At 42.8% G+C, this 27,313-nt stretch overlaps 3 protein-coding genes across 3 annotated transcripts in view; 2 read left to right on the top strand and 1 right to left on the bottom strand.

The window, feature by feature from the left end:
- The window catches only part of LOC135096138 (calcium-transporting ATPase sarcoplasmic/endoplasmic reticulum type-like), a 24,969-nt gene extending 13,073 nt beyond the window's left edge, over positions 1 to 11,896 (top strand). The window contains exon 12 of the mRNA XM_063997407.1: positions 359 to 11,896. Within this exon, the coding sequence (XP_063853477.1) occupies positions 359 to 559 (201 nt within the window). The 3' untranslated portion in view covers positions 560 to 11,896. The remainder of the gene's footprint in view (positions 1 to 358) is intronic.
- On the bottom strand, positions 6,874 to 17,845 carry LOC135096139 (uncharacterized). Its single transcript, XM_063997408.1, has 5 exons — positions 16,462 to 17,845; positions 12,921 to 13,191; positions 11,543 to 11,697; positions 8,417 to 10,918; positions 6,874 to 7,956 (listed from the first exon to the last, which is right to left on the bottom strand). Exons 2-4 carry the CDS (start codon positions 13,079 to 13,081, stop codon positions 10,914 to 10,916), a joined length of 321 nt encoding a protein of 106 aa, XP_063853478.1. The 5' UTR covers positions 13,082 to 13,191; positions 16,462 to 17,845; the 3' UTR covers positions 6,874 to 7,956; positions 8,417 to 10,913.
- A 101-nt stretch (positions 17,846 to 17,946) lies between these two features.
- Positions 17,947 to 23,833, top strand: LOC135096137 (uncharacterized). The gene is made up of 3 exons (XM_063997406.1): positions 17,947 to 17,989; positions 19,533 to 20,539; positions 20,859 to 23,833. The coding sequence occupies exons 2-3, from the start codon at positions 19,537 to 19,539 to the stop codon at positions 22,955 to 22,957; spliced, it is 3,102 nt and encodes a 1,033-aa protein (XP_063853476.1). The 5' UTR covers positions 17,947 to 17,989; positions 19,533 to 19,536; the 3' UTR covers positions 22,958 to 23,833.
- Positions 23,834 to 27,313: the final 3,480 nt, after the last annotated feature.

A 27,313-nucleotide genomic window follows, 5' to 3' on the forward strand; every position in this document is an offset into this window, starting at 1 on the left:
GAGAGAGAGGTTAGAGATATAGGTAAAAGAAGGAGGGACAGAAAGAAAAGAGAGAAAGAGCAAAGAAGATGAGAGAGAATAAAGAAAATGCAAAGAAAGAGAGAAATATTTGGTAAGAAAAGGAAGAATAGAGAAAGGGAAGAAAGAGAGAAAGAACAAAGAATATGAGAGAGGATAGAGAAAGGGAAGAGAGAGAAAGATAAGCTAGAAAGAGCAGAGAAGATGAGAGAGAATAAAGAAAAAACAAAGAAAGAAAAATATAAAATCATCCTTGTTTTAACCCCACTACTAATATCACTACCACTATAAAAGCAATCCCTTCCTTTTTCACACCACTACTACACCCCAACATCCGCAGGTGGTGTTCCAAGTGCAGCCTCTGTCAGTGGGTCAGTGGGCAGCCGTTCTCAAGATCTCCTTCCCCGTCATTCTGCTGGACGAGACATTCAAGCTGGTGGCCCGTCAGATCACGCTGGGCCGCAACCCTCTTCTCTCTTGTCACTGGATTGTGCTGGCCTGGGCTGCCTACCTGGCCTACATCAAGGTGTATTTCTTTTAACCCCCGTCGTTTGCTAATCTCTCGGTTTAGGTGGCTGGGAAGTGTCTCAGTGGCATTTTTTTGGATTTAGGGATTGCCCACGTGGGTTATTTTATATGTAGTGGCCCTGGCATGGTCCTGCGTGGCCACTCTAGAGTCTGGGAGGGAGGGAAGGGTAGGGCAGTGGTGGGGTGGATGTGGTAGGTGTGTGTGGCCAGACAGTGCAGCCATGGGTGTACTGGGCCGTCTGGTGGCACCCCCTGGCCGTGGCACTGCTCGTCGTCACGGCCAGTGTCGTGGTTAGTCATGGTTGGTTTCTCAGCCATCGTGCAGTGTGACGCCGGCCACTGAGGCTGCAGGAGTGATGGATGTAACTGCCCTTTGTGTGTGTACGTGTGTGTGTGTGTGTGTGTGTGTGTGTACGCAAGGTACAGGGCAGGTACCGGGTAGGTAGATGGCAGGACAATATACATAGCCCAATATACATACAGTCATACATAGGTGTGTTGTGATGTTAGCCATGTGTTCCCTCGTCCACCCCACTTGCGTATTATTCCCATACGATACTGATGACACGACCAAGGGGTGGACAGCCAAGTATTACCGACACTAGGGACAAACCTGTATAGATGTGTACTGCTGGGGAAAACTCTGACAGGGTATAAGAAACACAAAGAAAATTGAAAAACTGTTGAACTATTTTGACAAAACACACACACCCACATATACACACAGTTTTGCATCTCCATCACTCAGGCTTATACCAGGGTGGAGTTTTGTCAGCAGTAGGCAGGGCAGAGACTCTACAGGACCCTGGATGAATAGGCCATTTGGTAGCATAATAGACCCAAACCATGGAAGATTTAGTAGAAATAGGACTCATTTCCCTAGTTGTGGTTTGTCTGTATCTCTCAAAGACCAGATTAACACCATAACAGCAAGTATATAGACTAGTAGAGGCTTGTCTGTACCTTTCAAAAACCAGATTGACACAAAAACAGGTGTAGGTGCCGAGAAGCGAGCTGTGCAGTGCGGCTGTGTAGTGGTGGTGTGCTGGTGTTTGCGGAAGTGGTGTCTGCTAGTGGGTTTCTTTCGGGTCAGCGTTTTGGTTTGTGCGAATTTTGAATATTAGGTGAAGTGAGGAAGGTAGTGGAGGTAGTGTGGGTTTTGGTATACTACTACTACTACTACTACTACTACTACTACTACTACTACTACTACTACTACTACTATACACCCCACTAAGACCAAAAAGAACTGAAGATATGATAAGTGGAGGTAGTGATATGGAATTTTTTATACTACTACTACTACTACTACTTTCAACCACACTGCAATACATCACTTCCGAGCGGCACCGTACATACACGCATACAGAAACTAGAGGAAATGAGCTTTAGATAGAAAATAAACTAGAACCATCTCAATGCACCAAGCCAATAGGGGTCAGATTACCTAGAAGTAACCATTAGAGGGGCCTTTTGTATATCATAACCACCTCATACCACATACTACATACATTAGTCACAACCTCGGGATCTGTAAGAGTTTGGCGTGTTATGAGTTAGTGTGTGGCGTTTCCCTGGTGTGTACATCTTAACCAGTGTGTTTGTGTTGCTGGTGTTGGGTTAGGGGACATGGCGCCAATCCCTGACTCAAGGAAAACAATGAAAGAAGAAGTGTTGGGGATGTTTTGTGAGAATGTAAGGCCTGGTTTGTTTCCCAGCGCCATGTACACAGTTGCAGTACATTCATAGGGTGATTGCAGGGGTGATTGCAGGGTGATTCCAGCTTATTTTTCACCATTACTGACAAGAAAAGTACATAATTTTACCTTGTTGCTTCTGAGGTCCTTGTTAACTGACTCAATATAGTGTGGACCTTAACAACTGAAAAGAAAAGAAGGAATAGGGTTTAGGGACATTGGGTGTGGAAAGCCCTGGGTTGGAGTGATTGTGAAGTTGTTATAGATCTTAGGAAACACAGTGAAGACCAGGGGTAGGGAAGATAAGGGTTCAGGGGCAGGGAGTGAGAGAAATCATTGGGTTAGGTGACTTTAAACTTTCAACACACCAAAATTGTGCCAGGGAAATGTCAGTAGGGAGAAATAGGTTCAGGGGCAGGGAGTGAGAGAAAATTTGGTTAGATTATTAACTTCGTATACCTAAATCTTGTCAGGGAAAGGCCAGGGGTAGGGAGAAATAAAGTTTAGGGACAGAGGAACTGGAGATGAATAAATACTGATAACCTCTATAAATCCAGTGTTAAGTAGTTGATAATAAAGTGAAGAACTAAACATCAATGAAAGGCCAAGTGTTTAAGTTTATACAGACCTTAATCTCATCAGGGAAGGGCCAGGATTAATCAGGGAAGGTTAGGATAGAGCGACATGAGGGCCAAGGGGTGTGACGCTCTCCCCAGCAGTGTAAGACAGCTGCATTCACACCAGGGGCCATCTGACCTTTGCATGGGGTAGTGTAAGTGCATGTGACAAGGGTGTGTGCTTGAAATGTTTTGGTATCTCGTCACAATGTCTTTTAACAGGCTGTGGTGGTTTTCAAGGGTGTTTTCATGGTTCTGTTAGCCAGCTTATCAAGGGTTCTGTCATTCTGAAAGCCTGTAGTAGAAGTTATTAGGGTTTTCAAAGGTGTTTTCATGGTTCTATTAGCTATTTATCAAGGAGTCTACATTTCTTATGGGCTGTATTTGAAGTTATTGGGGTTTTTAAGGGTGTTTTGCCGGTATCTAACAAGGATTTTCACTTTCTAGAGGCTGTACTTCAAATTGAGGGGGTTTTCAAGGGCTCTTAATATTGATTCTGCAGTTTTGACAGGCTCCAGTGGAAGTTGTTGGGATTTTGCGGAGTCTAACAAGGAATGTACACTTTTTATTGGCTATAGTTGGAAGTTGTCAGGGTTTTCAAGGGTGTTTTCATGGTTCTAGTGGCAACTCAATAAGGATTCTGCAATTTTTAAAGCTTGTAGTAGAAGTTATTGGGGTTCTTCAAGATTTTTCTAATAAATTAACAAGAATCCTTGGTGCAATAATATTAGCATTTTCAAATATTTTCATGATTGTCATACTAGTTTAACATGGATTCTGCACTTTCAAATAAGCTGTAGTGGAAATCTATTAAGCTTTTTAGTAGTGTGATGTTGACAAAACTCCACATGGAAGTTATTAAGGTTTTCAGGATTCTAGTGACAGTTTAACCCGGTCAGCACCAAGTACACTAAAATCACAAATCATTAATCTGGAAAGGAGTAAACAGGGATGTAATGGTAGTTAATGAGTAGCTAGAGGATACTTTTAATGCCTTCAGTACAACAAAAATCATCTTAATACAGTTTTATAATGTTATCCAAAGTCAGAATGAGCTAATGTGATACTCAAAGGAGAGAAGCACCCTCGAGAACCAGACCAGTCATCCTGCGGCCTTGGGGAACAGTTGTGGTGAGAGAGTAAGGCATTTCAGAGCACAGACCTTGAGTGATGGAGGATTCCTGTCTGTCTAGCACTTTGTCACAGCCGGCAGTGTTGAGGGAGGGATGGTGATGGCGTCTTGTGTTTCCTCACCACCCCTGCCACCCCATCACTGGCCGGTAACACTGTCTCTCTGTTATGCATTGTTAGGACACCATCGTACACCTCGTTGCCTTGTCAAGCCTCATCTATGTATACTGTATTCTGCAACACTTCTGCACTGCACCTTCATTAATTTCCAAAGACTCTAGTTGAACCCACACGGAGTTTTGAAGGGTGTCTTTACGGTTCTGGTGACAGGTTAGCAAGATTCATACATTTAAGTGTGTGGATGAGGCTTGGCTGGCATAATATTTCTCACCCCTCAGGTCCTCCTCTTGTGCCAGCCTAGAGTTTCTTAGCTTTTCAGTAGATACAGTGTCTTGAAGTGTGTAGCAGTAATCGGTAATTCATGTGAGGACAGGAACATGGTGACACTGCTATACTGATGCCTTCACTCATGCAATGGTTGGTCTGTGTGTTCCTGCTTTGTGTTGAAATGTGCTGCAATGTATTCCTGCCAAGAACATTTATTTAACTAAGACACCTGATTGTTTTCATTTGGGCAATCTGGTACCTTTAAGTAATTAATGTCTTGGTGGAAATACAATGTTAGTTTGCTGCACATTTCATAAGACAGGAGGGAGTGTGTAGACCAGGCAGTGAATGAGTGAGTTAGTGTGTCAGTTTAGCAGTGTCACTATGTCCCTTGTCCTCACCTGCCTCAATTACTGCCACACATTTCACCACACACGTCTGCTGCTAACACCGATATCTCATTTGCTACCGTGATGCATCTTTTTTGAATCTCCGCCACAATCACCACCACCACTATTCCAGTCACTCATCCACCCACACGCTCATCCACATTCCTTCAGCAGTCATACAAGATTTGTCCTACACTCTTTTGCTAGGTCTCTGCACTTCATTATCATTGTGTGTTTTGTTCTGTCTTGACTTATGTGTTAAAGATCTTTATCATCTCAGGTCACAGGTTTAGTTGAGAGGTCTGGGTGTGTGACTGGCTGTGAGAGTGATGTTAGTGGTGTGAAGGCTTTGGATGTAGGGAAATGAGAGAAGTGGTGTGATGGTGTTAGTGATGATGTGAAGGCTTTATATGTAGGGGAATGAGAGGTGATGTGATAGTGGTTTTAGTGGTGATGTAAAGAGTTAGCAGGTAGATTATGAATGGTGCAAGCAGGAAAATAAGAGTGGTGATTTGTGTGTGCCTGTAATGTTGTTGTTTTTTATAGTGATTAGTGACAATCTGGGTATGGCGAGAGGATAATGCCTTGTTTTGCTGGTGCAGTGAGGGAAAAGTGTAGCGTATTTGACTTGGCAACGTGCAAGATGTGACTGTAAGATGAAAATTGTTAGTCTGATTATGCAATGAATGGTTTTGCTCTGGTTATTTAATTTATTTACTTAGCAGTGTGGACGACTCTTTACAGTAAAGACGACTCTTTACAGTAAAAAGATTTAGTGGCTATTCAGTTATATAAGGGGTATGAAAAGAAGATTAGTTGTTATTTTAATATGCCAGCAATGTGGAGAGTAGATGCTGTGTAAGTAACTTTTTTTTTTAAGTTATATGTGATGTGATGAATTATGAAAGATTTGTGGGAAAGTGTTTTTTTGTTGGCATGTTGAAAAGTAGATATTGTGTATAGTAAGAAATGTGAAGAAAAAAAAGTCTTCAAGGCAATGGGATGGAAGAAATGTAAAAGTGTAAGTAAAGTATATAGAAGATAGTGAAACATGAAAAGTCCAACAGCTGATGAGTTATAGAGAATGTGGAAGATTGTCAGTTTGTAAAGAAAGGTTTAGTAACTATTTAATGTAGGGAATATTTAAGAAAAATTTTGTTTGCTTTTTCTTTGTGTAGGGAATATGAAGAACTTGTCACATTGTGTAAAAAAAAAAAAAAAAAAAGGCTCTAACTGTTGAATCATCATGCTGGAAATAGTTAAGTCTTTGTGAATATTTTGAAAGTGTATTGAGTTTGTTGCAACAGAGAATTGTGAAAGACTATCATGTTACACTTTTATTGATGGTAAACTGTATCATGTGTTTATTGATGGCTATTAATGATCGAAGTCACCAAAGTTAATCTTCAAACTGACATCTTTGCTGAAACTTATGTATACTACTTAATTTGGCAAGGCAGAGAACACAGTACAAGTTTCGAATGCATTAATTTACAGTTCATACAATCAAGAGGGTTCAGAATATATGGGTTACAGGATCTTGGAGATTACACAGAGATTCAAATACACCTGTGGGGAATTCATTACAGGTATAAGGAGATTGAAAACTTGTGTGTAAAGGATTCAGGACTGGTATAAAGGATAATGAGCAGAGATTCAAATACACCTGTGGGGAATTCATTACAGGTATAAGGAGATTGAAAACTTGTGTGTAAAGGATTCAGGACTGGTATAAAGGATAATGAGCTTGTAAATAACAGATCTAAACTCTAGGAATAATGATCTTGGAATCTGTGTAAAGGATTGATAGGATTGACAATGTATACATGTTTTGAATCTCTTATTCATTCAGGATTACTTTGATTCAAGACTGTTTAAGAGAATCTGTATATTTATAAGAAATTCTGAACTAGTGTATATCCTCAAGTCTTTACATATACATTCCAAGCCCTGTATTTATAGGTTCAGGATTCCTTCCTTATAAGAGGTTAAGAGCTTGTCAAAGAGAAATGTAATGTTTTATCAAGGGATTCTGAATCTAAAATAATGGATTCTGAACTTGCATGTATTCTCAATCCTTTACAGAAGTCCTGAATCACTTCTTTATAGCTTCAGAATTCCTTATAAGAGAGATTTCAGCGTCAGATAAAAATGTAATGCTTATGAAGGAATTACGAGTCTCAAATGATGGATTCTGAACTTGCATGTATTTTTAATTTTACATACAAGCTCAAAATCTCTTGAACCTGGATTCCTTATAAGACAACTGAGGACGTGTCAAGGAGGATCTGCAAGTTTTTAATAATTCTGGTCCTCTATCTCCAGCCCCCTGTTTGTAAAGAATTCAGAGCCTACATATCCAAGAGGCCCCATTGTAACACTCTAAGGCAAAAGGTACATGAATGGTGTGTCATGTTTTGTTATGCAAGTCAAGAGTCATGTCAAACAGTCACTAAGCCATAAGGTCACATTCCTGTCACAAGGGATCTTTTCGTCTCACCTCACTGTATTTTGACCTGTTGGGGACCTCAGGATCACATCTTGACCTGTAAGAGCTTGTCTACTTGTCATTCTAAAGTCATTGCTATGAGTACAGAGATTGCTGCAAAGTTCTTTCCACTAGTTGTTTTGAAGTTCTAGGTTGAAAATACTTGGGTTTCTTCAAGTTTCTAATGTCAGTCATCTGTTGTGCTGATTCTGAAGTCCCTGGTTAAAAGAGGGCACAAGTTTATTTCAAATTTCTCCTTTGCACCATTTCTTCTGAAGTTCTCAGTTGAAAGTACAGAGTTTTCTTCAAAGTTCCCCCTTCTGGTGGTCATTGTGTGTGTGCTAATCCTCAGCTGAGTTGCTTGTGATTTTGGATTTTGAAGTCCCCAATTGGAAGATTACACAGGTTTCCTAAAAACTGAAAACTGTCACCTTCTGTTTATCATTGTGTGCTTGTGGTCCTGAAGTCCTGAAGATTATCCAAGTTGCTTCAAAATTCATCTTCCTGTCAGTGTTTGCCACTCTAAACATTACTTCTCCATTATGTCATCCTGCACTGAAAGAAAATCGTCTGAACATTCCTCTTCCTTCTGCCACATCCATCATTCCTCAAGATTATGGAACTTGTTTGAAGATTCAGCTCTGCCCCAGCACATTCCATCTCCACCATTCCTTCGTTTGGACCAACTCTGCATCTTGTACCTGTCAGTCATCAAGTATGTTAGCCACAACACAATTATCTTAGCCACATCATCACAGCATCTTTCCTAGCTTCCCTCTGCTAATGTCTGTCAAGCATTACCTCACCTAACCCACTGTTACGAGCATCCCTCAGCACCTCACATGCCAACCTGCCCCTCTCACTCAGTATTTATGGTGTTAAGTAGCTCAGTACATCAGGACATAACATGATAACTGCTGGCCGCGCTGATGGTAATTCCAGTCTGTAACATTAACGGCAGTCAATATAGTTATTACCTTGTCTATCACCATTGTCTGCAGCTATACCAGTCTGTTACACTGTTCTTTGTCATTATTCTACAGTCTAACACCAACTACAGTCTACCTAGTTATTCCATTATCAAACACCAACCAGAGTCTGTACAGTCATCCCAGTCTCTCCTAACACCACCTACATACACTCACACACTCACTCACTCACCCCCATCATCCCTCAAGCAAAGGTCGCAGTTGGCCGGGTGTCGTTGTCTGGCTGCATCAACAAACTCTACACTCCATACATCAGTCAGTGGTGTCAGGCTAGGGAACACCAAATCCCAAGGGCTCTTGTCTTGGTGTGGCAGTGGTGGTGATGTGTGCTGCAGTGTGTCTTGTGTCCTGTGAGTGTTTCACGACTTTCATAACCAAGAATACAAGAAAGTAAGGGCAGCTGCAGGAAGCCATCAGTCCTACACATGGCACTCCCTGTTTGAAACCCAACTGTAGTGTAATATTTGAGTTCTGCAACAAGATTGGTACTGTATGCTGATCGCCACTCTTTGTCCCTTCTGTCTTAAGTCTTCTACTCTGACAGCCTAATAACACCAGGCATTTGAATGCTACTCGTATTTAAAGCAGATTAGGGACTTGAGACTGACAGCAAACAAAGAGTGTAGTGAGTGCATTACCATGACATTCCTAACAGACAAGCTGCTCTGTGTGGGACAACTCCGCAGTGTTAAACCAGCGTGTGTGGGAATTCTGGGCTCCTCCTCCTAATGCTCCTTGGAAAGTAATGTTACTAATGAACAACTTCGGAGCAACACACACACACACACACAAACATAGGGAAACTAAACTGATTATATAATTTTTTAGAACAGTGAAGGTTCTATTTAAACAGACAAGTGTGTGCAGAATTCAGGCTTACCAGTCAAGTCTTGGGAGTCCACGTGTAGCAAAACGGCACACTAAACCTTCCAGAAATGTGTTGTGTCGGCTTCCAACAGACTGCAGCACACACCACAGCTCACCATCACCACCACCACCACTGCTGCTGTTAGTAATCTTGTGGTGGTAACTTGCCCAAAGCACAAAGGAGAATGTTGAGTGTCTGGGACCTGTCACGTGCCCAGACGAGAGATGAAGTCAGCAGTTTAGTGGTAGTATCAGCGTTTGGTAGTGTTTCTCTTTTATATATATAGTATACATAAATATATCTACTCTGTGTAATATATAACATACATGTAATTAATATTTCCTCTTAGGGTGCTGAGTTGAGGCGCATTTCAGGTGCGGAGTCGCCGCCAGCCAAGGTCTCTCGGTTGTCCATTTATGTAAAAAGGTGTACCAAATTATGCACAGTCTAGGTAGTGTAAGGCGCCGGCCTGGCGGGGAGGTGGGGTGTGTCAAGGCTGTCGTGGCGTGTTGTCTTGTGTTGTCATCTGGCATCTGTCAGGGAGTGAAAGTATTAGATGATTTGTGCATTACCAAGAATGCTAACACAACTTGCAGTACCATCATGATGAAATATATGGCTTGTACATTTGTCTTGTTGCACTGTGTCTTCATCTGGTGTCTGTCAAGGAGTGGAAGTGTTCAATGTTTTGTGCATCACTAAGGACACTAACATAACTTACATTACCATCAAGAAAACTAAAATATCTAGTTTATGCATTTGTCATGTTGTCATGTAGTGCCTGTTAGAAGGTTTTGTGCATCACCAAGGACACAAACACAACTTGCAATACCATGAAGAAAACTAAAAATAAATAGTTCGTGCATTCAAAATATTATACAGTTCATGCATTTTCATCATCAAGGAAGTGAAAACATTGTACAGTTTATGTATCACCAAGACAAACAAAAATAATCAACATTTAGTGTTGAAGTCAATATTTGTCACCAGGGCCTACTATAAAATCAACACTCACATTTTTGTCCATCAGTCAAGGAAGCTGAAATGTTTGTTAGTCCAGGAAGCTGAAAACATTGTGTATCTCTGTCAGGAACACTGGAACCTTCTACATTTGGTGCATCAGTTCATTCCTGTCTTTGGAACTTCACAAATTCACTCTTACATAATAATTAAAGAATCTTAAAACCTTCAGCTTTTTGTCAATATATCTGTCAAGAACCTACATTACTCAACCTTTTCCTCAACTTTGTCAAAAATATTGAGAACTTTGTTTTCTGTCTACATATCAATCAAGAAAATGAAATGCTGTACCTCAGACAACAAATCAGTTTCCTCCTTTATCTCTGCATCAAGGAAATTTAATATACTGTACCTTAAAGACAACACAAATCAGTATCTTCCACCCATAACCTTGCGAGTCTTGCCTTGCATCACCACTAAGACCTGCTGGAGACGTGACCCACCATTACACTGACAGTTGAGCCTTGTGTCACTAAGGCTCAAGAGACACGACACTGACACTAACAGGACAATAACAGTGACAGTACCTTGGCAGTTCCCCGCTTCCCCACCGCTGGCACTGAGGCGTTCATTCGTAGTGGTAAATGTTTTTCATTCTCGTAGTTAGTGTATCATAGCTGTAGGTTCCTTCCCAGTCCAGATTTCAAGAGGTGGGGCTTTGGGGTCCTCTCACACACAGGCCAGCATCTCTCAAGTGTTAAGATGTGATGCACAGAGATGGGGTGTTCGCAGCCACCGAGCTATGTCGTGCCATGCCCTGCCAAGCTAACTGTAGTGTGTGTCAGCCTGAAAAGTGAGTCACTTGTCAGAATGTGTTTGTTTGCCATCATGTGCAGCTGCCCTGAGGAGTGGTGTTGCTGTGTTAAGTGAAGTGTGGGACAAGGAGTGATGTAAATTTTTATGTGAACTTTGAGTCTGTGAATTCCATGGAAGGTTAATATACAGACTTCCAAGAATGATGTTACAATATTTAGTGAGTTTCAAGTCTGCGAATTCAATACAAGTTAATATACAGACTAACTTTTATATTGAGAAGCAAGTGACTTTCAGACCTGTGAATTGACCAGAAGTGGACTTTAACTTCTGTATTAATAACTTCATGTAACCAAGAACCAGGAGGCGCAAATCTCCAGTAGCTTATTATTACTACTACTACTACTATAGAGTTTTTTACTACTTCTATAGTGTTTTTATTACTACTATCTATATACCAGGCCAGCAATCATACACACACACACACACACACACACACACACACACACACACACACACACACACACACACACACACACACACACACAAAGAAAAACTACCACTGCTACTAGAAAACCACCCCATTAAGAGCTACACACACCAAGAATGGTAGTAGTAGTAGTAGTAGTAGTAGTAGTAGTAGTAGTAATGAAATACCAAGTGATGTCAGCAAGCCTCCATCAGCAGACATCACTCCCTGGGCAAGCTGTACACCTCTTCCTCCCTGCGTTGTGCTGTTGTCAGGGCCTCCGAGTGCTACATGTGGCAGTGGCTTGGCAGGCGTGGTGGTAGTGGTGGTTCTGCAACGTATTCTGTTAAGAGATTGGTGTTGTAACTTCATCACGAGAGATTGGTGTTGTAACGTCACCATCACCACATCACCAATGCAAAAGTTCTGATGTGTTTACAATAACATTCCTCACCTCCTCCTCCTCCTCCTCCTCCTCCTTGTCCTCCATCACTCCTCCTGTTGTTTATTTTTTTGTTAACTAAAGTAAGACTACAACCTAATGCTGTGTTTGGATTATCCTTTGCTTAGAACCGAGTGGTGTGTTTGTGAACCATGTTATGAAGCTTTCCTGTGGTCAAGGTGTGTGTGTGTGTACCATGTTATGAAGCTTTCCTGTGGTCAAGGTGTGTGTGTGTGTATGTGTGTGTGTGTGTGTAGGGTCAAGAAGCCTGATATCTGGTGTCAAGAGTCAAAGAGAGGTGTTAATGCTTGGTGGGTATTGACAAAAATGAACTGGTAAACAAAAACTTGGCTAATTTAATTCCACTTATGTCTAGTCTTAAAATATTGACTGATAATGACAATCAGGTGTAATATAGTTATTTCACACAAGCAAACAAAACTATAACCACTGAAAGGCCTAAACCACTCTCCTCCACTGCTCTAGACCACCAATGGCACACTCACAATACTGCTGGCATCCATATGTGTGTGTGTGTGTGTGTGTGTGTTTGACTGACTGACGATATAATGAAGACAGGATTAAATTTGTCACTCACATTACTGGCAGTCATAATGAGTCTCGTATCAGTCTGGTATGATACAGGGTGCAGCAGAATTCACATTTTGAAAGTTAACAGAAGGTATGAAGGTTAGAGGCTGTCTGTGCCTAAGCTTTCACGAGGCAGGTGGACAGTGGCAATGGCAGAGCAGGATGAGATGCAGATCAGTTGTTCAAGTAATGTGTTTATGCCTTCACTTGCCATACAGAAAGGCTGGGAACGTACAGGCCTGGAATGACAAGAACAAGAGGAAGAAGAAGAAAGAATAAGAAAGAGTATAAACCAGGGGAGAAGAAAGAAACAGAAGAGAACAACAAGGAAAGAAAGGAAATAAACCAGAGAAAACAAAGAAAAACAAGAACAAGAAAAAAGAAAGAGAAGAAGATAAGTCAGAAGAAAAAAGAAAAGAAAAGAAAACAAGAACAAGAATAAAAAAGGAAAATAAACCCAAGAAGAAAGAAAAGGAAAAGAATAGGAGAAGAACAAGAAAAAGAAACTGGGATCCCTAGAGAGAATCTCCTACCTCCTGGACACCAAAGGACTAGAGTACCTCTGTAAGATGGTGGTCCGCTGTTCCCTGGAATATGCCTGCCTGGCCTGGGGCACCACAGCCAGCAAGCACCTCACTTTTCTGGACAAGGGGCAGGACTGGGTGGTGATGCTCAACAGGGACAGTAACCTCATCCTTCACCCTGCACTGCACACCCTCCAGCACCAGTGGGACATGGCGAGCCTCACTGTCATGTTCAAAGTGCAGCAGCAGTGGGTGGCTCACCTGCAGGCTCTCTGGCACCCTGCCCAACAGGCCAAGATCACCATCCGAACCATCACCAGTGCCCCTAAGGAGCTGCTCCAGCCCAGGTGCAGAACTTGCCACCAACAAAGACAGTTCCTCAATATGTACATGGGCTGGTGGAACATGTCTGTTGCAGGCTGGTCCAGGCATCAAACACTTCAAGATCATAGTGAACATGTAGTTGCTACAGATGGAACAGAAACAGATTTTCAGATAAAAGGCATTAACAGTGACTTATTTAGCCTAATAATTGCAGTAATAAGTATGTAACATATATGTACAACAACTCTGTAAATTTGTGTAAATAAGAAAAAAATAAACCAAAGAAGGAAGAAAAGGAAGAACAAGGACAAGAAAGAGAAAGAAAAAGAAAAAGGGGAGTAACTTGATGGTTTAGGACACACACACACACACAGACAGACACACACACACACACTGCAGGACACAGAGAGAGGCTGAAGAAGTGTGTGTGTAGAAAGAGCCAGCAAGAAGCACAATTCCCCACACAGAAGTATTGATGTATGGAACAGTCTGGACAAGGAGACAGTCAATGCAACAAGTATACAAGGACTCAAGGCTAAGGTGGATATTAAAAGATATGTAGATGGGACAGCGCCAGCAGACTTCTCGTCCCATAAAGCACATTAAGTAGACACACAAGATGAAGAACAAAGTGGTGAGTGGCATACACAAATATCAATGGACTAACATCAGCATTGCAGGAGCTAAATGACCAGTTTAAGACAGCAGCCAAGAATTAAGAGTGTTACACAGGTAAAACTGAATGAGGCAGAAGGAAACATAAGAACCGCAGATGGTAATGATAACGTGTGGACAAAATGTAGGAACAGTAAGAAAGGAGAAGTGATGGTACTAACCTAGAAGAATGGAACAGTGGAGGATGTAGAGATTGGAGAAAATATGGCTGGAGAAAATATGGCTGAAGTAATTAGAATCAAGACAAAAAGGAAGGGAGAAGGAAAGAGATTTTGCAGCAGTACATGTACCACCAAAAAACAATGCATGGAATCAGGAGGACTACAAAATAATGTTAAGAGATCCTAGTAACTGTCTAAAGAAAATATTGAGAGAGTAATAATATAACACTTATGGGAGACTAACTGCAAAGAAGTGTGCTGGGAAGAATGGACTGCAGAAGAGGGAGAAGAATGATGGGGAAATGCACAGCTAAACTTAGTAATGTCTAACACTATGACAGTGGATTGGGGAAAACATCAGATTTAATGGGGATGAGGAGGCGTCAAGGCGAGAGCTACTGTTTACTAATGAACTTGACATCATTGAGCAGTTAAATTTTCATTGCTCTTTGGGCAAAAGTGATCATCTGTCAATTGAATTTAAATTAGGCAAGAGTTTAATAGAAACCAGGAGGGGAACACATGTTGAATAGCCGTCATATTTTGCGCAGAAATAAAGAAATAAACGGTTTAATTGTGTCTGCTAATAAGTAGGCTACGGTAATCCCCAGAAAGCTTATTATGAAATTTTCTACATGTAAAAAATATAAACAAATAAACAAACAAAACAATAAATAAAAATGCAATAAATAAAATGCATCTGATGTCTGCTCTGAGTGAACCCCCTCAACACAATTTCCCCAAAAAATCTGGTCACCGCCTTTACACCTCCACAAACTGACACCTGCTGCAAATGTGACCCCCTCAGGACAGCACAGCCTGCACACCACCAACACACACGCAGCACCACCGAGGCACGCACAGCACTCGCAGCACTACCGAGGCACGCACAGCACTCGCAGCACCACCGAGGCACGCACAGCACTCGCAGCACCACCGAGGCACGCACAGCACTCGCAGCACCAGGACAAGTGACGGGACGACGCGAAACACGAGGTGGAATGCTCAGGGGATCAAGTCATGTTTCGAACTTTTGGCGCGTTTTTTGAACATACCTTCGCTTCACTAGGCCAATACTCCCCATTGCCCACGCCAAGCACGGGACCTGTACAACTCTTGCCTAAACATAAGACAGGGAAGCATCGAGGTGTGGGAACGGGCGTGGCTCCAGGGACTAAAACGCACGCCACCTTGTTCTGAAACCCTTCTGCGCCCACCTCTGTTATATTCATCAGGCTTTAGTTGAAGTGACACGGGTTTTAAAGATGTTTTAGTTCTAGTGGCAGATTAAAAAATAGATATATACATTGTTAATCGGAGAAAGCCCGGTTAATCATCTCTGGCCTTGGAAAATAGTGGAAAACAGTTGGGGTGAAAATGTAAAGGGTTTTTAAAGTTTAAGGGCGTTTTTTTTCAGTTCCAGTGACAGATTAACAAGATTTCTACATTGTTAACAGGAGAAACACTCTTGAGAACCCGGCTAGGCATCTTTGTGGCCTTGGAAAACAGTCGTGTTGAGAGAGCTAAGCGTTTCTGAAAGCGGAAGTTTGCAGTGACTCAGTGGCCGGGAGGAGGGCAGGTGGTGGGGGGAACGGAGCAGCGTCAAGAGGGGTCTCAACGACCTCTCACCCGAAACAAACTGGGTCAAGACGGGTCTCAACGACAGTAGTAGTAGTAGTAGTAGTAGTAAACAATTAATACCTAAGCTAACCTAACCTAATTTTCCTTGTCTCCTGCCCCCTCCCCCCCTACACCACACACCCAGTCTTCCACCACAGGACACATTCACCACAGCTCTACTACATCACAATTCTAACCACACATCACCTATAACTGCAAATAAACACAAGAGAAATGTCAGAAAATATACGTTGTTGTTTTAACCTCACTGGAATCACAAAACAGATATATTTTTCCAGATTTTAGGCCATTCCAGTCCATTCCAGGCATGGTAGCGTGCGTGTATCATTCCTAATATTGCTACGAGCCACTGGAAACCTAACAACGAGTATTTTAAAGCCACTCACCAGATATTGTCAAAATTTAAAGAATCTCAAGCCTAGTTGCAATGGTGGATGGGGTCATGGCGTAGCGACAGTTGTAATAAGCGGCTCGAAATCCGAATCGGGTCATGTAATTAGTGGGGCTGACAGCAGGCACAAGTTAAGAAACACTAACACCACGTAACTGGCACTCACTCCCCTTAGACATGTGACGTTAATAAAGTTGATGAAGCAGACCTAAACGTAACTCCACACAGCGTCACACTCGCGCACGCACGCACTCTCACACCACATGTCACAAAATACGAACATTTTAAACCACACAACCGACGCTCATTACTTCACTCAATTTCTCTACACACACACAAACACTCTGCTTTCACGCACCTCAGTAATATGAAGCTGGTACAGGTGATGCAACACTCCTTCACGCACCTCTGCACCCCGCCACGCTCAGGCACAGTCACTATATGCGGCACAAAGTGGAATGAAGGCAAGGAAGAGCACTCGCCTCCTGTGCCGGCGGCCGCCCTCAGCAACTGGTGCGTCACGTGACCCTGCGGGCGTGACCACTAAACACAATATAATATAATATAAATATTATCGTTGTTTTTTGTTATTATTATTCATTTATGACTTGTACCGCTCGTTCTCGCTCCCTCGTTAACTCGTCCACTCCTTGGTATACGAGTATCTTCAATTCCTGGAGCAGTTAACTTTATAACAACCGTTAATCAACATACGATCCTTCGGAATAAGAATAGACCAAGTACCTTTATTTGTTGGACAAGTTTTTATTACGAAAGCAATCACAATTCTTTCAACTGACCGATATCTTAATACATCCTTCTCTGCTCCCTGCCAGAGGTGAGGATCCTGTATCATATCAACGCTCTTTTTCATTTATTTTGTCAACCTCAAGTTTATATTCTCATTTTGGCAGCCTTCCGTATGATTTCCCCTTCAGACAGTAGTGGGTCCGAGCCTCTGCCGCACACACGAAAAGAGCCCGAGGTCCGGTTTGTGAGTGTGCCATAACATTACCACACACTCTTTGACATTTTGTTCTTTTCATTTTCAATTCCTTTGCAATAGCGGAGTCAGAGAAGCGACCTTTCAGGACTTCACACAGATGATCGGCCACACGGAAACTTATATTGTGTTCCACCATAAATGCAGTAAGCCTTATTTCAGCAGCCTTAACAGAATCACTTTTACTAGTTTCATTATCACCACGTGCACTTGTAAATGACTCCATAAGTATTTTGGATGAGGATGGCGCACACATTTTCTTGTGCTTTGCAGTGTTTTCGTGCAACTTGAGAGTTGTGAGCTGGGCGGTTATTTCAACACTGCAAATAAGGCACATGGCCTTACAAGCATCCTTCTTTGCAGGCCCCACCCACGGAAACTGTTTGTCCCACTCGGGCCTATATTTCTGTTTCCGTCTCGCTTTTTTCGGCACTGCACCACATGCCTCCTCTCTCTCCTTTCCTTTCTCTTCAGACATTTTTAACGAAAACTGAAAGTCCTGTCCTGTGTCGCGACGCGCGAGACTGACGACTGACTGACGACTGCGAGACTATGGGACGGGGACTCGGGGAGCGGACGGACTGGTCGCAGGGCATATGAAACCTTTCTCAGAAGTGAACCTAATATGTGTAAAGCACAAACCATACATACATAGTAATAGTAAAATGTTAAAATATCATAACATAATGAAACCGAAAAAGAATAAAAGCCGAACTCGTATATATATTAAATCTCTACCCTCACAATATACTAAATAAATAAACACACACACACTGGACAACAATATGACAAGAAACAAAAATAAAAATACACTTGGGGACGAAAAAATCTAAACCGAACTGTTTGTTTACATTGTGGGCGCCCTTCCCGTGAGTCGTGCCTGGTGAGGATCCTTATATTTGCCTTTCCTGGCTCTCTCTCTCTCTCTCTCTCTCTCTCTCTCTCTCTCTCTCTCTGCAGGCAGTTGTTATTGATATACGTGATGTTATTACTTGTGTTATTGCTATGTAATTTTAATTCTTCCTTTTGGTGTAATTTTGTTGTTTTATCGTGTTCTGTAATCTGTAATTCTGTTTTAGGTAATTTCACTGTCGTTTTACCTTGTGTAATTGAAATGAATGCTAGTGTGTTTTGTAATCCATGTTGTGTACCTTGTAAGATTTTAAGTAATTATGATGTATGTGATTATAAGTCTTTGATACACGTTTATGATGCTTATTACCAATTCTCTTCTGTTGCCAGATTGTGTTTGATGTAACGTTATCTAATGCATTGTTAACTCCCCAATCCAATCCTGAGCTAACCTAACCTAACCTAACCTAACTAACCTAACCTAACTAACCTAACCTAATCTAACCTAACCTAACTAACCTGACTAACCTAACTAACCTAACCTAACCTAATTAACCTAACTAACTAACCTAACCTAACTAACCTAACCTAACCTAATTAACCTAATTAACTAACCTAACCTAATCTAATTAACCTAACCTAACCTAACTAACCTAACCTAACCTACCCTAACTTAACCTAACCTAACATAACTAACCTAATCTAATCTAACTAACCTAACCTAACCTAACTTAGCTTACTTAAACCTAACCAACATAATGTATTCAATTCTTCCCTTACTAAGCTAACTTAACCTAACAACCTAATCTAACTTAATTTATCCAACTCCTAACCTAACCTAATCTAGCCTACTTACATAACCTAAACTAACTTAATTTATCCAACTCCTAACCTAACCTAATCTAGCCTACTTAACATAACCTAAACTAACTTAATCTATTTAATTGTTTCCTTACTAAGCTAACCTAACTTAACCTACTTAAACTAACCTAACTTAATCTGTTGAATCCTTTCCTAACTAACCTAATGTAAGCTACAGTATCCTATCCAAACCTTATCTATGTAACTTCTAACCTGTCCCAAACTAGTCTAACATATCCTAACTTATTCTATTCTAACCTTAATATAACTTGATATATCCTAACCTGATTAACCTAATGTTGCATCAGCCTATCCTATCCTATCCTATCCTTACCTTGCCAAGCCTCACCTAATCAATCCTAATGTAATGCAATATATCCTTACCTAACCTATCCTAACCAAACTGAACCTCACCAAACCTGACGTCACCTCATTTCATCTCACCAAACCTAATGAAACCAAAACAAACTATATCTAATCTAACCATACCTAACGTCATCTCACTTCACTTCATCTCACTTCACCTAACCAAACCTCATCTCATCTCATCTCATCTCATCTCACCAAACCTATCAAAAAAACAAACAAATCAAACCTAACTTAACCTAACCTCACCTAACCTAACCTAACCTAACCTAACCTAACCTAACTTAACCTAACCTAACCTCACCTCACTTCACCTAACCTAACCTGACTTTTCTCCTTTCCAACAGTGCCATGACCAGCCTAGCCCTGGTGGCACTAATCCTCCTGCAGTGCCACCAGGGGTCCCTAGAGTGCCAAGCATCCCCCGGCACCTTCCCTCCTCTGGGGCCTGGCTGTGGGGAATGCCAAGGGGGACAGTGGGGGTGGGGGAGTTGTACAGATAAGATAGAGAATTTGGACGCTCGTGATGGTGTGTGTGTGCGTGATGCATGTGTGTTGTTAGAAGCAACACACACACAGCACCTCAACACTGTGAAGGATGAGGCAGAACAAGAAGCAACACTGGCAACACACACACACCACCTCAACACTGCAGAAGACAACACGCAGGGTCACACTACACCTCAAAGAACACTTGAAGCCAACACACAACACCCTAAAACTGCTACAGACAACACAAAACACCACAAAACAACACAAGACACACACACACACCACAAAACACACACGCATCACAGGACACCCCAAACAACACAGGAAACACACACACACCACCACAGAACACCCCAAACACACACAAACCACCCCACAACACCACCACCACCACCACCACCACCACACACACACCAAACACACACCCTCAAAGAAAACCATCCCAACAAACAAAGCCCAACTGATACCCTCCGCCCCCTCCATCCACCCACCTCCCTGGCACCCACATCCACTTGGTGCCACACGATGCCTCACTCCACCTTGCAATGCCACTTTGAGAACCTTTACTACAGTCCGGTATACCAAGAATTTGCATTTGTGCTCGGAAAAGACTCGGCACTGGAGGGTGTGGACAGCGTGGAGGCGTTACAGAACCGCCTCCACCTGTCTACAGCACTGGGACACAACGGTTTCCTCTTCCATGTCACGGCTGTTCCACGCGATGCAGTTCAAGGGGAGGTGTGGAGTCTCGATCACCACACGCTTGTAATGGCGCGTTTCAAGCCGGATAATTTGTTCCACGTGCTTCATGACGATGTGATGCCGGTCTACTTCACTGTGCTGCGGCTGTGTGCTGTGCTCGGTGAGTGCTGTGTGCTGTGTGGGTGCTGCTTGGGGTGATGTGTCCACCTCACTAGTGCAAGAGTTAACCAGTATCTTCAATCCTTGTAAACTCTGCACTGTCCACCTCACTAGTGCAAGAGTTAACCAGTATCTTCAATCCTTGTAAACTCTGCACTGTCCACCTCACTAGTGCAAGAGTTGACCACTACCTTCACTCCTTCCTTCGCTTCACTGGTGCACACTCTGCCCTGTCCACCTCACTAGTGCAAGAGTCAACCAGCACCTTTACCCAATCTAAACAAAGTACTGACACCCACAACCTCTCTGTTTCACCCTAGGCTCACCCTGCCCACCCATCACCCTGCTGGCGGTCGACGAACACACCGAGTCGCCCTACAGCGCCCTCTACAGTGCACTGGGCCACCAGCTCCTGCTAGCAAGGGACCTACAGAACATTGTGTGGTTAAGACTCAGCCAGGCCACAGTGGGTCTCTCTCACCACAGTGTCTGGTATCAGTACGGCTTCCGGCGACCACAGGGGCCAGTGGAGACGAGATTGAGTGGCGCAGAGTTGAGAGAATTTGCTGTGTTTGTGATTTCCAGGCTTGGTGTGGGTATAAACACCACCACTGATGCTGTGAAGGATGTTGGTGTTGCAGCGGAGAATCTATGGGGTGTGGGCGTTGATACTGTAAAAGATATCCCCAAAAATTCTTTAGAAACCCGTGAAAATGACATGGAAAACCTAGAAAATTGTTTAGTAAGCCAAGGAAATACCCTAGAAAATGTAGGTAATAGTTTAGACATCTGTGGAAATGCCCTACAAAGCACAAAAAATACCCCAGGATCAGCAAACAAGCCCAAGAACACACTGGAAAATATCCTAGAACCAGCAGAAAACACACTGGAAAATACTCTAGGCTTGTCAAATGCCCCAGAACACACCCCAGGCTTAGCAAACCTCCCAGAACCCACCCCAACTAACACCCCAGCCAGTCAGCCGAGCCCCAGCACCCGCCAGTCACCCCCCTTAGCTGTCCTCCTCACCCGACGCACGACGCGAAAAATCCTCAACGAAAAACAACTGGCGGAGACGATCCAACACGAACTGAACAAGACCTACGGGGAAGGAGTCGTTAGAATCATGTCGCTGGAGGAAGATGGGCTGGACGAGGCTATTAGGGCCGTTAGCCAAGCCCGAGTGCTGGTAGGGATGCACGGGGCAGGCCTGGGGCTCGGAATGTTTATGTCCAGCGGTACCCTGCTGATCGAGATGTGGCCATTTGGTGTGGACCCGGCGTCTGCGAGGGTGTACAGGGCCATGTGTGGCCTGAGGGGCTTTGGGGTCACATACAGGGCGTGGGTCAACGAGGATGTGGGTAACACGCGCACACACCCACACTACCCGCCACACTTTGGGGGTGTTCGGCATCTACCGCAGGAAGAGAGAAAGCGTGTTGTGTCGTCGCTACGCGGAGACAAGCTGGTGAATGTGACGTGTTGCATGGACGTTGACTGGCTCTACAGGATATACCAGGATACGGTGGTCAGGTTGCACGCACATGGCGACGCACACGGGCGCGCACATGAGGCTCACACGCTCACAGACACACATACAGATGCACTTGAGGTTAACGCAGACAGAGATGCACATGAGGCTCACACGCTCACAAACACACATAGACGCACACGTACAAATGCACTTGAGGTTAACGCACACAGAGACGCACATGGGGACGCACATGAGGCTGACTCACACACAGACGCACATAGAGACCCAGACGCACACACAGATGCACATGAGTGTGTTCTCAAGAGTGTTCCCTTCAGTGTGGTGTTGAGAGAGGGGCTGTCATCACTACACTCATCACCACAGTCACCACCATTACAGTCATCACCACAACCATTGCTTCAGTCATCCCTTGGGTCATCACACACACTAAAATCAATGAACTCATCACCACAATCATCACCAGGACCATCACAGTCATCACCACCACCACCTGAGTCATCACAAACTCCCACATCACCACTAGCATCACCACCACAAACATTTCACTCATCAGAAGCACCATCATCATCATCATCATCATCACAGTCATCACCGCCACCACCGTCACCACCACAGCTGCCCCGCACACCCCCACCAGGCAGAGTCCACAAGCTGACGTGTTCCTTGCAGACACACAACGAAGGAACAAAACTGGAATTATCTTGGCAAACACCGTGGATTGTCAGGTCTCTAGGGTGCGGTGACTTGGTGTACGAGGTGGTGATGGCGGAGCACAGCGAGGCAAGGGCCAGTACGGTGTTTGTGAGGAGGGAACGCATGGTGCTGGTGTTTAACAAGAGGCTGGGGTTTGTAGATGTTTGGGTGACAAGTTTCTGTGATGGTGTGGAGGGACTGGCTGTGTTTGTTAGGTGTGTGTTAGGTTAGGTGTGGTGTGTGTTAGGTTAGGTGTGGTGTGTGTTAGGTTAGGTGTGGTGTGTGTTAGGTTAGGTGTGGTGTGTTAGGTTAGGAGTGTTTGTGTGTGTTAGGTTAGCGGTGTTTTGGTTGGCTATGTTATTGTTTTGTTTATTTATTGTTTTTATTCAGTTCAGCATGTCCAGAGGTGGTGTTTGTGTGTGTTAGGTTACTGGTGTTTTGGTTGCTTTATTTAATTTTATTGTATTTTATTTATTTGTTAGTATTTTTATTTTTATTTATTTATTTATTTATTTTATTTCTGCTTGTGTTACAGTTGGCAGGTCTGATAAGGACTGTGTCGTTTTCTGTCTCTTATTTTATGATATTTATATTGTAGTCTTTTAAAAGTTTTATACACAAGGCAAAATTTATTAGAAAATGGAATTTGTAATGAATTATGTATTAATTATCATTTTGTTGTTGATGTTATAATAATTTGATGTATTTCTTGGGCTGTGTTGAAAGCAGTTCCCAGTGTGATGGTCTGCGGGGAATACTGACCATTATATTCCTTGTATTTATTGGGCTGTGCTGAGAGGAGAATGTGATGGTCAGTCCTGGGGTGGAATGTTGCCAGACTTACCACTGAATGTTGCCAGACTTACCACTGAATGTTGCCAGACTTACCACTGAATGTTGCCAGACTTACCACTAGCCACTGCCCCAAAAATGAACCTTGGCCTTATGAGATGCAGGCTCATCTTCTGAGACTGTCGTTTGGAAAAAAAAGGCACGTCTTGTGAGCCGTCAAATGTGGTAATACATCTGTTGTAGTTATTACTGTTTATATATTTACTATTTCAATCCCTGTCATAGTGAGCAAATCAAGACATTGTATTATATTTATTTTGAATTATTCTTTCACCTATCTAAAGGTATACCTGGCTAGCAACACACACACACACACACACACACACACATGGGTTCAAATCCCAGATGCGGCGAGGCAAATGGACAAGCCTCTTTTTTTTTTTTTTTTCTTTCTTTCTTTCTTTCCTTTTCCGGTTTTCAGTATGGGTTCCTGACGGAACCCATACTGGCGATCAGATAGAAGGTTGTGAAGTAATAGATGTTTAAGAATCTTCCTGTTGAGGATAGATTCAAAAACTTTAGATAGGCAGGAAATTAAAGCAATAGGACGGTAGTTTGAGGGATTAGAACGGTCACCCTTTTTAGGAACAGGTTGAACGTAGGCAAACTTCCAGCAAGAAGGAAAGGTAAATGTTGACAGACAGAGCTGAAAGAGTTTGACTAGGCAAGGTGCAAGCACGGAGGCACAGTTTTGGAGAACAATAGGAGGGACCCCATCAGGTCCATAAGCCTTCCAAGGGTTTAGGCCAGCAAGGGCATGGAAAACATCATTGCGAAGAATTTTAATACGTGGCATGAAGTAGTCAGAGGGTGGAGGAGAGGGAGGAACAAGCCCAGAATCGTCCAAGGTAGAGTTTTTAGCAAAGGTTTGAGCGAAGAGTTCAGCTTTAGAAATAGATGTGATAGCAGTGGTGCCATCTGGTTGAAATAGACGAGGGAAAGAAGAAGAAGCAAAGTTATTGGAGATATTTTTGGCTAGATGCCAGAAATCACGAGGGGAGTTAGATCTTGAAAGGTTTTGACATTTTCTGTTAATGAAGGAGTTTTTGGCTAGTTGGAGGACAGACTTGGCATGGTTCCAGGCAGAAATATAAAGTGCATGAGATTCTGGTGATGGAAGGCTTAAGTACCTTTTGTGGGCCACCTCTCTATCATGTATAGCACGAGAACAAGCTGTGTTAAACCAAGGTTTAGAAGGTTTAGGACGAGAAAAAGAGTGAGGAATGTACGCCTCCATGCCAGACACTATCACCTCTGTTATGCGCTCAGCACACAAAGACGGGTCTCTGACACGGAAGCAGTAGTCATTCCAAGGAAAATCAGCAAAATACCGCCTCAGGTCCCCCCAACTAGCAGAGGCAAAACGCCAGAGGCACCTTCGCTTAGGGGTATCCTGAGGAGGGATTGGAGTGATAGGACAAGATAAAGATATGAGATTGTGATCGGAGGAGCCCAACGGAGAAGAAAGGATGACAGCATAAGCAGAAGGATTAGAGGTCAGGAAAAGGTCAAGAATGTTGGGCGTATCTCCAAGACGGTCAGGAATACGAGTAGGGTGTTGCACCAATTGCTCTAGGTCATGGAGGATAGCAAAGTTGTAGGCTAGTTCACCAGGATGGTCAGTGAAGGGAGAGGAAAGCCAAAGCTGGTGGTGAACATTGAAGTCTCCAAGAATGGAGATCTCTGCAAAAGGGAAGAGGGTCAGAATGTGCTCCACTTTGGAAGTTAAGTAGTCAAAGAATTTCTTATAGTCAGAGGAGTTAGGTGAGAAGTATACAGCACAGATAAATTTAGTATGAGAATGACTCTGTAGTCGTAGCCAGATGGTGGAAAACTCTGAAGATTGAAGAGCGTGGGCACGAGAGCAGGTTAAGTCATTGCGCACATAAACGCAGCATCCAGCTTTGGATCGAAAATGAGGATAGAGAAAGTAGGAGGGAACAGAAAAGGGGCTACTGTCAGTTGCCTCAGACACCTGAGTTTCAGTGAGGAAAAGAAGATGAGGTTTAGAAGAGGAGAGGTGGTGTTCTACAGATTGAAAATTAGATCTTAGACCGCGAATGTTGCAGAAGTTAATGAAGAAAAAGTTGAGGGGGTCGTCAAGACACTTAGGGTCGTCGACAGAAAGGCAGTCCGACCTGGGGACATTTATGGTCCCCTCCCCAGATGGGGACTCCGAGGCTGGTGTAGGAGTCGCCATGATGATTTTAAAGTTTTAGAGTGAAGGGTGTGTGTGTTATTAGGTGCTTGTAGTTTTGTGTGGAGGAAGAGAGTTGTGTTTAGAGGGCAGGCTGTGACTGCCCCCTTGTGTTGTGACACACAAAGGGAAACGTTCAGTGAGGTCACAGCTGGGTTTAATGATAAGTTCACAGCACCCCCTCATCCAGTGCTGCACACCTCACTGGGAGTAATTATCGTTTGGGCAGGTGTCTACTGCCTCCTCCGTAACATCAAAACGAGAAATACTTAAGACAGCGGCGATTTTACAATGTGACAGATTAACAAGATCTCCACATTATTAATAGGAGAAACGCTTAAGAACCAGGCTAATCATCTCCGTGGCCTTGGAAAGCAGTCATAATGAGGGAGCAAGCCGTTTCTGAAAACAGGCCAGAATTGACGAGTCTACTACTAAAACCTTCATTTCTTTGTGACTGGCTTGGAACAATGAAGGGCACACTCTGTTATTATTTCATTGTCTCCTTTTTATTTCTTATTTTTATTCATTTATTTATTTATTTATTTATTTTATTTATTATTCATTTATTTTATTATTATTACTTATTTATTTATTTATTTTTTGTTCCGCCTCAGTGCTTGTATTCATAAACGCTTTGCTCTCCCATCAAAACTTTTCTAGGCCACAGAGACAACCAATCGGGTTCTCATGGGTGTCTTTCCCGTTGGAATTGCTTTATACTTGGGAATCTACAACTGGAATTATGACAACACTCTTGAAAATCTCCAACGACTTCCACTGCAGCCTATTAAACTATCACCATAATCATGAAAACATCCTTGAAAACCCCAATAACTTCCACTGCAGCCTGTTAAACTATAGAACCATGAAAACACCCTTGAAAACCCCAATAACTTCCACTGCAGCCTGTTAAACTATAGAACCATGAAAACACCCTTGAAAACCCCAATAACTTCCACTGCAGCCTGTTAAACTATAGAACCATGAAAACACCCTTGAAAACCCCAATAACTTCCACTGCAGCCTGTTAAACTATAGAACCATGAAGATACCTTTGAAAACCCCAATAACTTCCATTGCAGCCTGTTAAACTGAAAAGAAAAAAAAAAAAAAAAAAAAAAACACCTTGAAAAAACCCAATAACTTCCACTGCAGCTTGTTAAACTATCATTGGAACCACGAAAACACCCTTGAAAACAACAGGAACTTCTTGAATCTGCAATTAACAGGAGAAACACTTGATTCTTCAGATTCCTGCTAATTATCTCCCTGGCGTTTGAAAATAGTGGTTGGTAAGAATGCATAGCGTCTTTAAAGGGTGTTTTTACGATTATAGTGACAGGTTATCAAAATTTTTACATTATAAACAGAAGGAAAACTCTTGAGAACCTTTATCATCTCTGGCATTAGAGAGCAGAAGTGAGACGGCAAATTGTTTTCAGAATATGAGCCGTTGACAAAGGAGAAATGAGAGGAGAAAGAATGTTCACAGATATAGCATAAGAAACTTCCCCTCCCGCTCCTGAGATCATAAT

The sequence above is a fragment of the Scylla paramamosain genome, unplaced genomic scaffold (assembly GCF_035594125.1).
Source record: "Scylla paramamosain isolate STU-SP2022 unplaced genomic scaffold, ASM3559412v1 Contig2, whole genome shotgun sequence".
Lineage (NCBI taxonomy): Eukaryota > Metazoa > Arthropoda > Malacostraca > Decapoda > Portunidae > Scylla > Scylla paramamosain.

Excerpts from the sequence above, each read along its gene's own strand:
- LOC135096137 (XM_063997406.1), top strand. The coding sequence starts at position 19,537 with ATGACCAGCCTAGCCCTGGTGGCACTAATCCTCCTGCAGTGCCACCAG. Across the intron at positions 20,540-20,858 it reads GCGGCTGTGTGCTGTGCTCG|GCTCACCCTGCCCACCCATC; the intron begins GTGAGTGCTGTG and ends GTTTCACCCTAG.
- LOC135096139 (XM_063997408.1), bottom strand. The coding sequence starts at position 13,081 with ATGAGGTTACTGTCCCTGTTGAGCATCACCACCCAGTCCTGCCCCTTG. Across the intron at positions 11,698-12,920 it reads AGTCCTTTGGTGTCCAGGAG|AATACGTTGCAGAACCACCA; the intron begins GTAGGAGATTCT and ends ATCTCTTAACAG.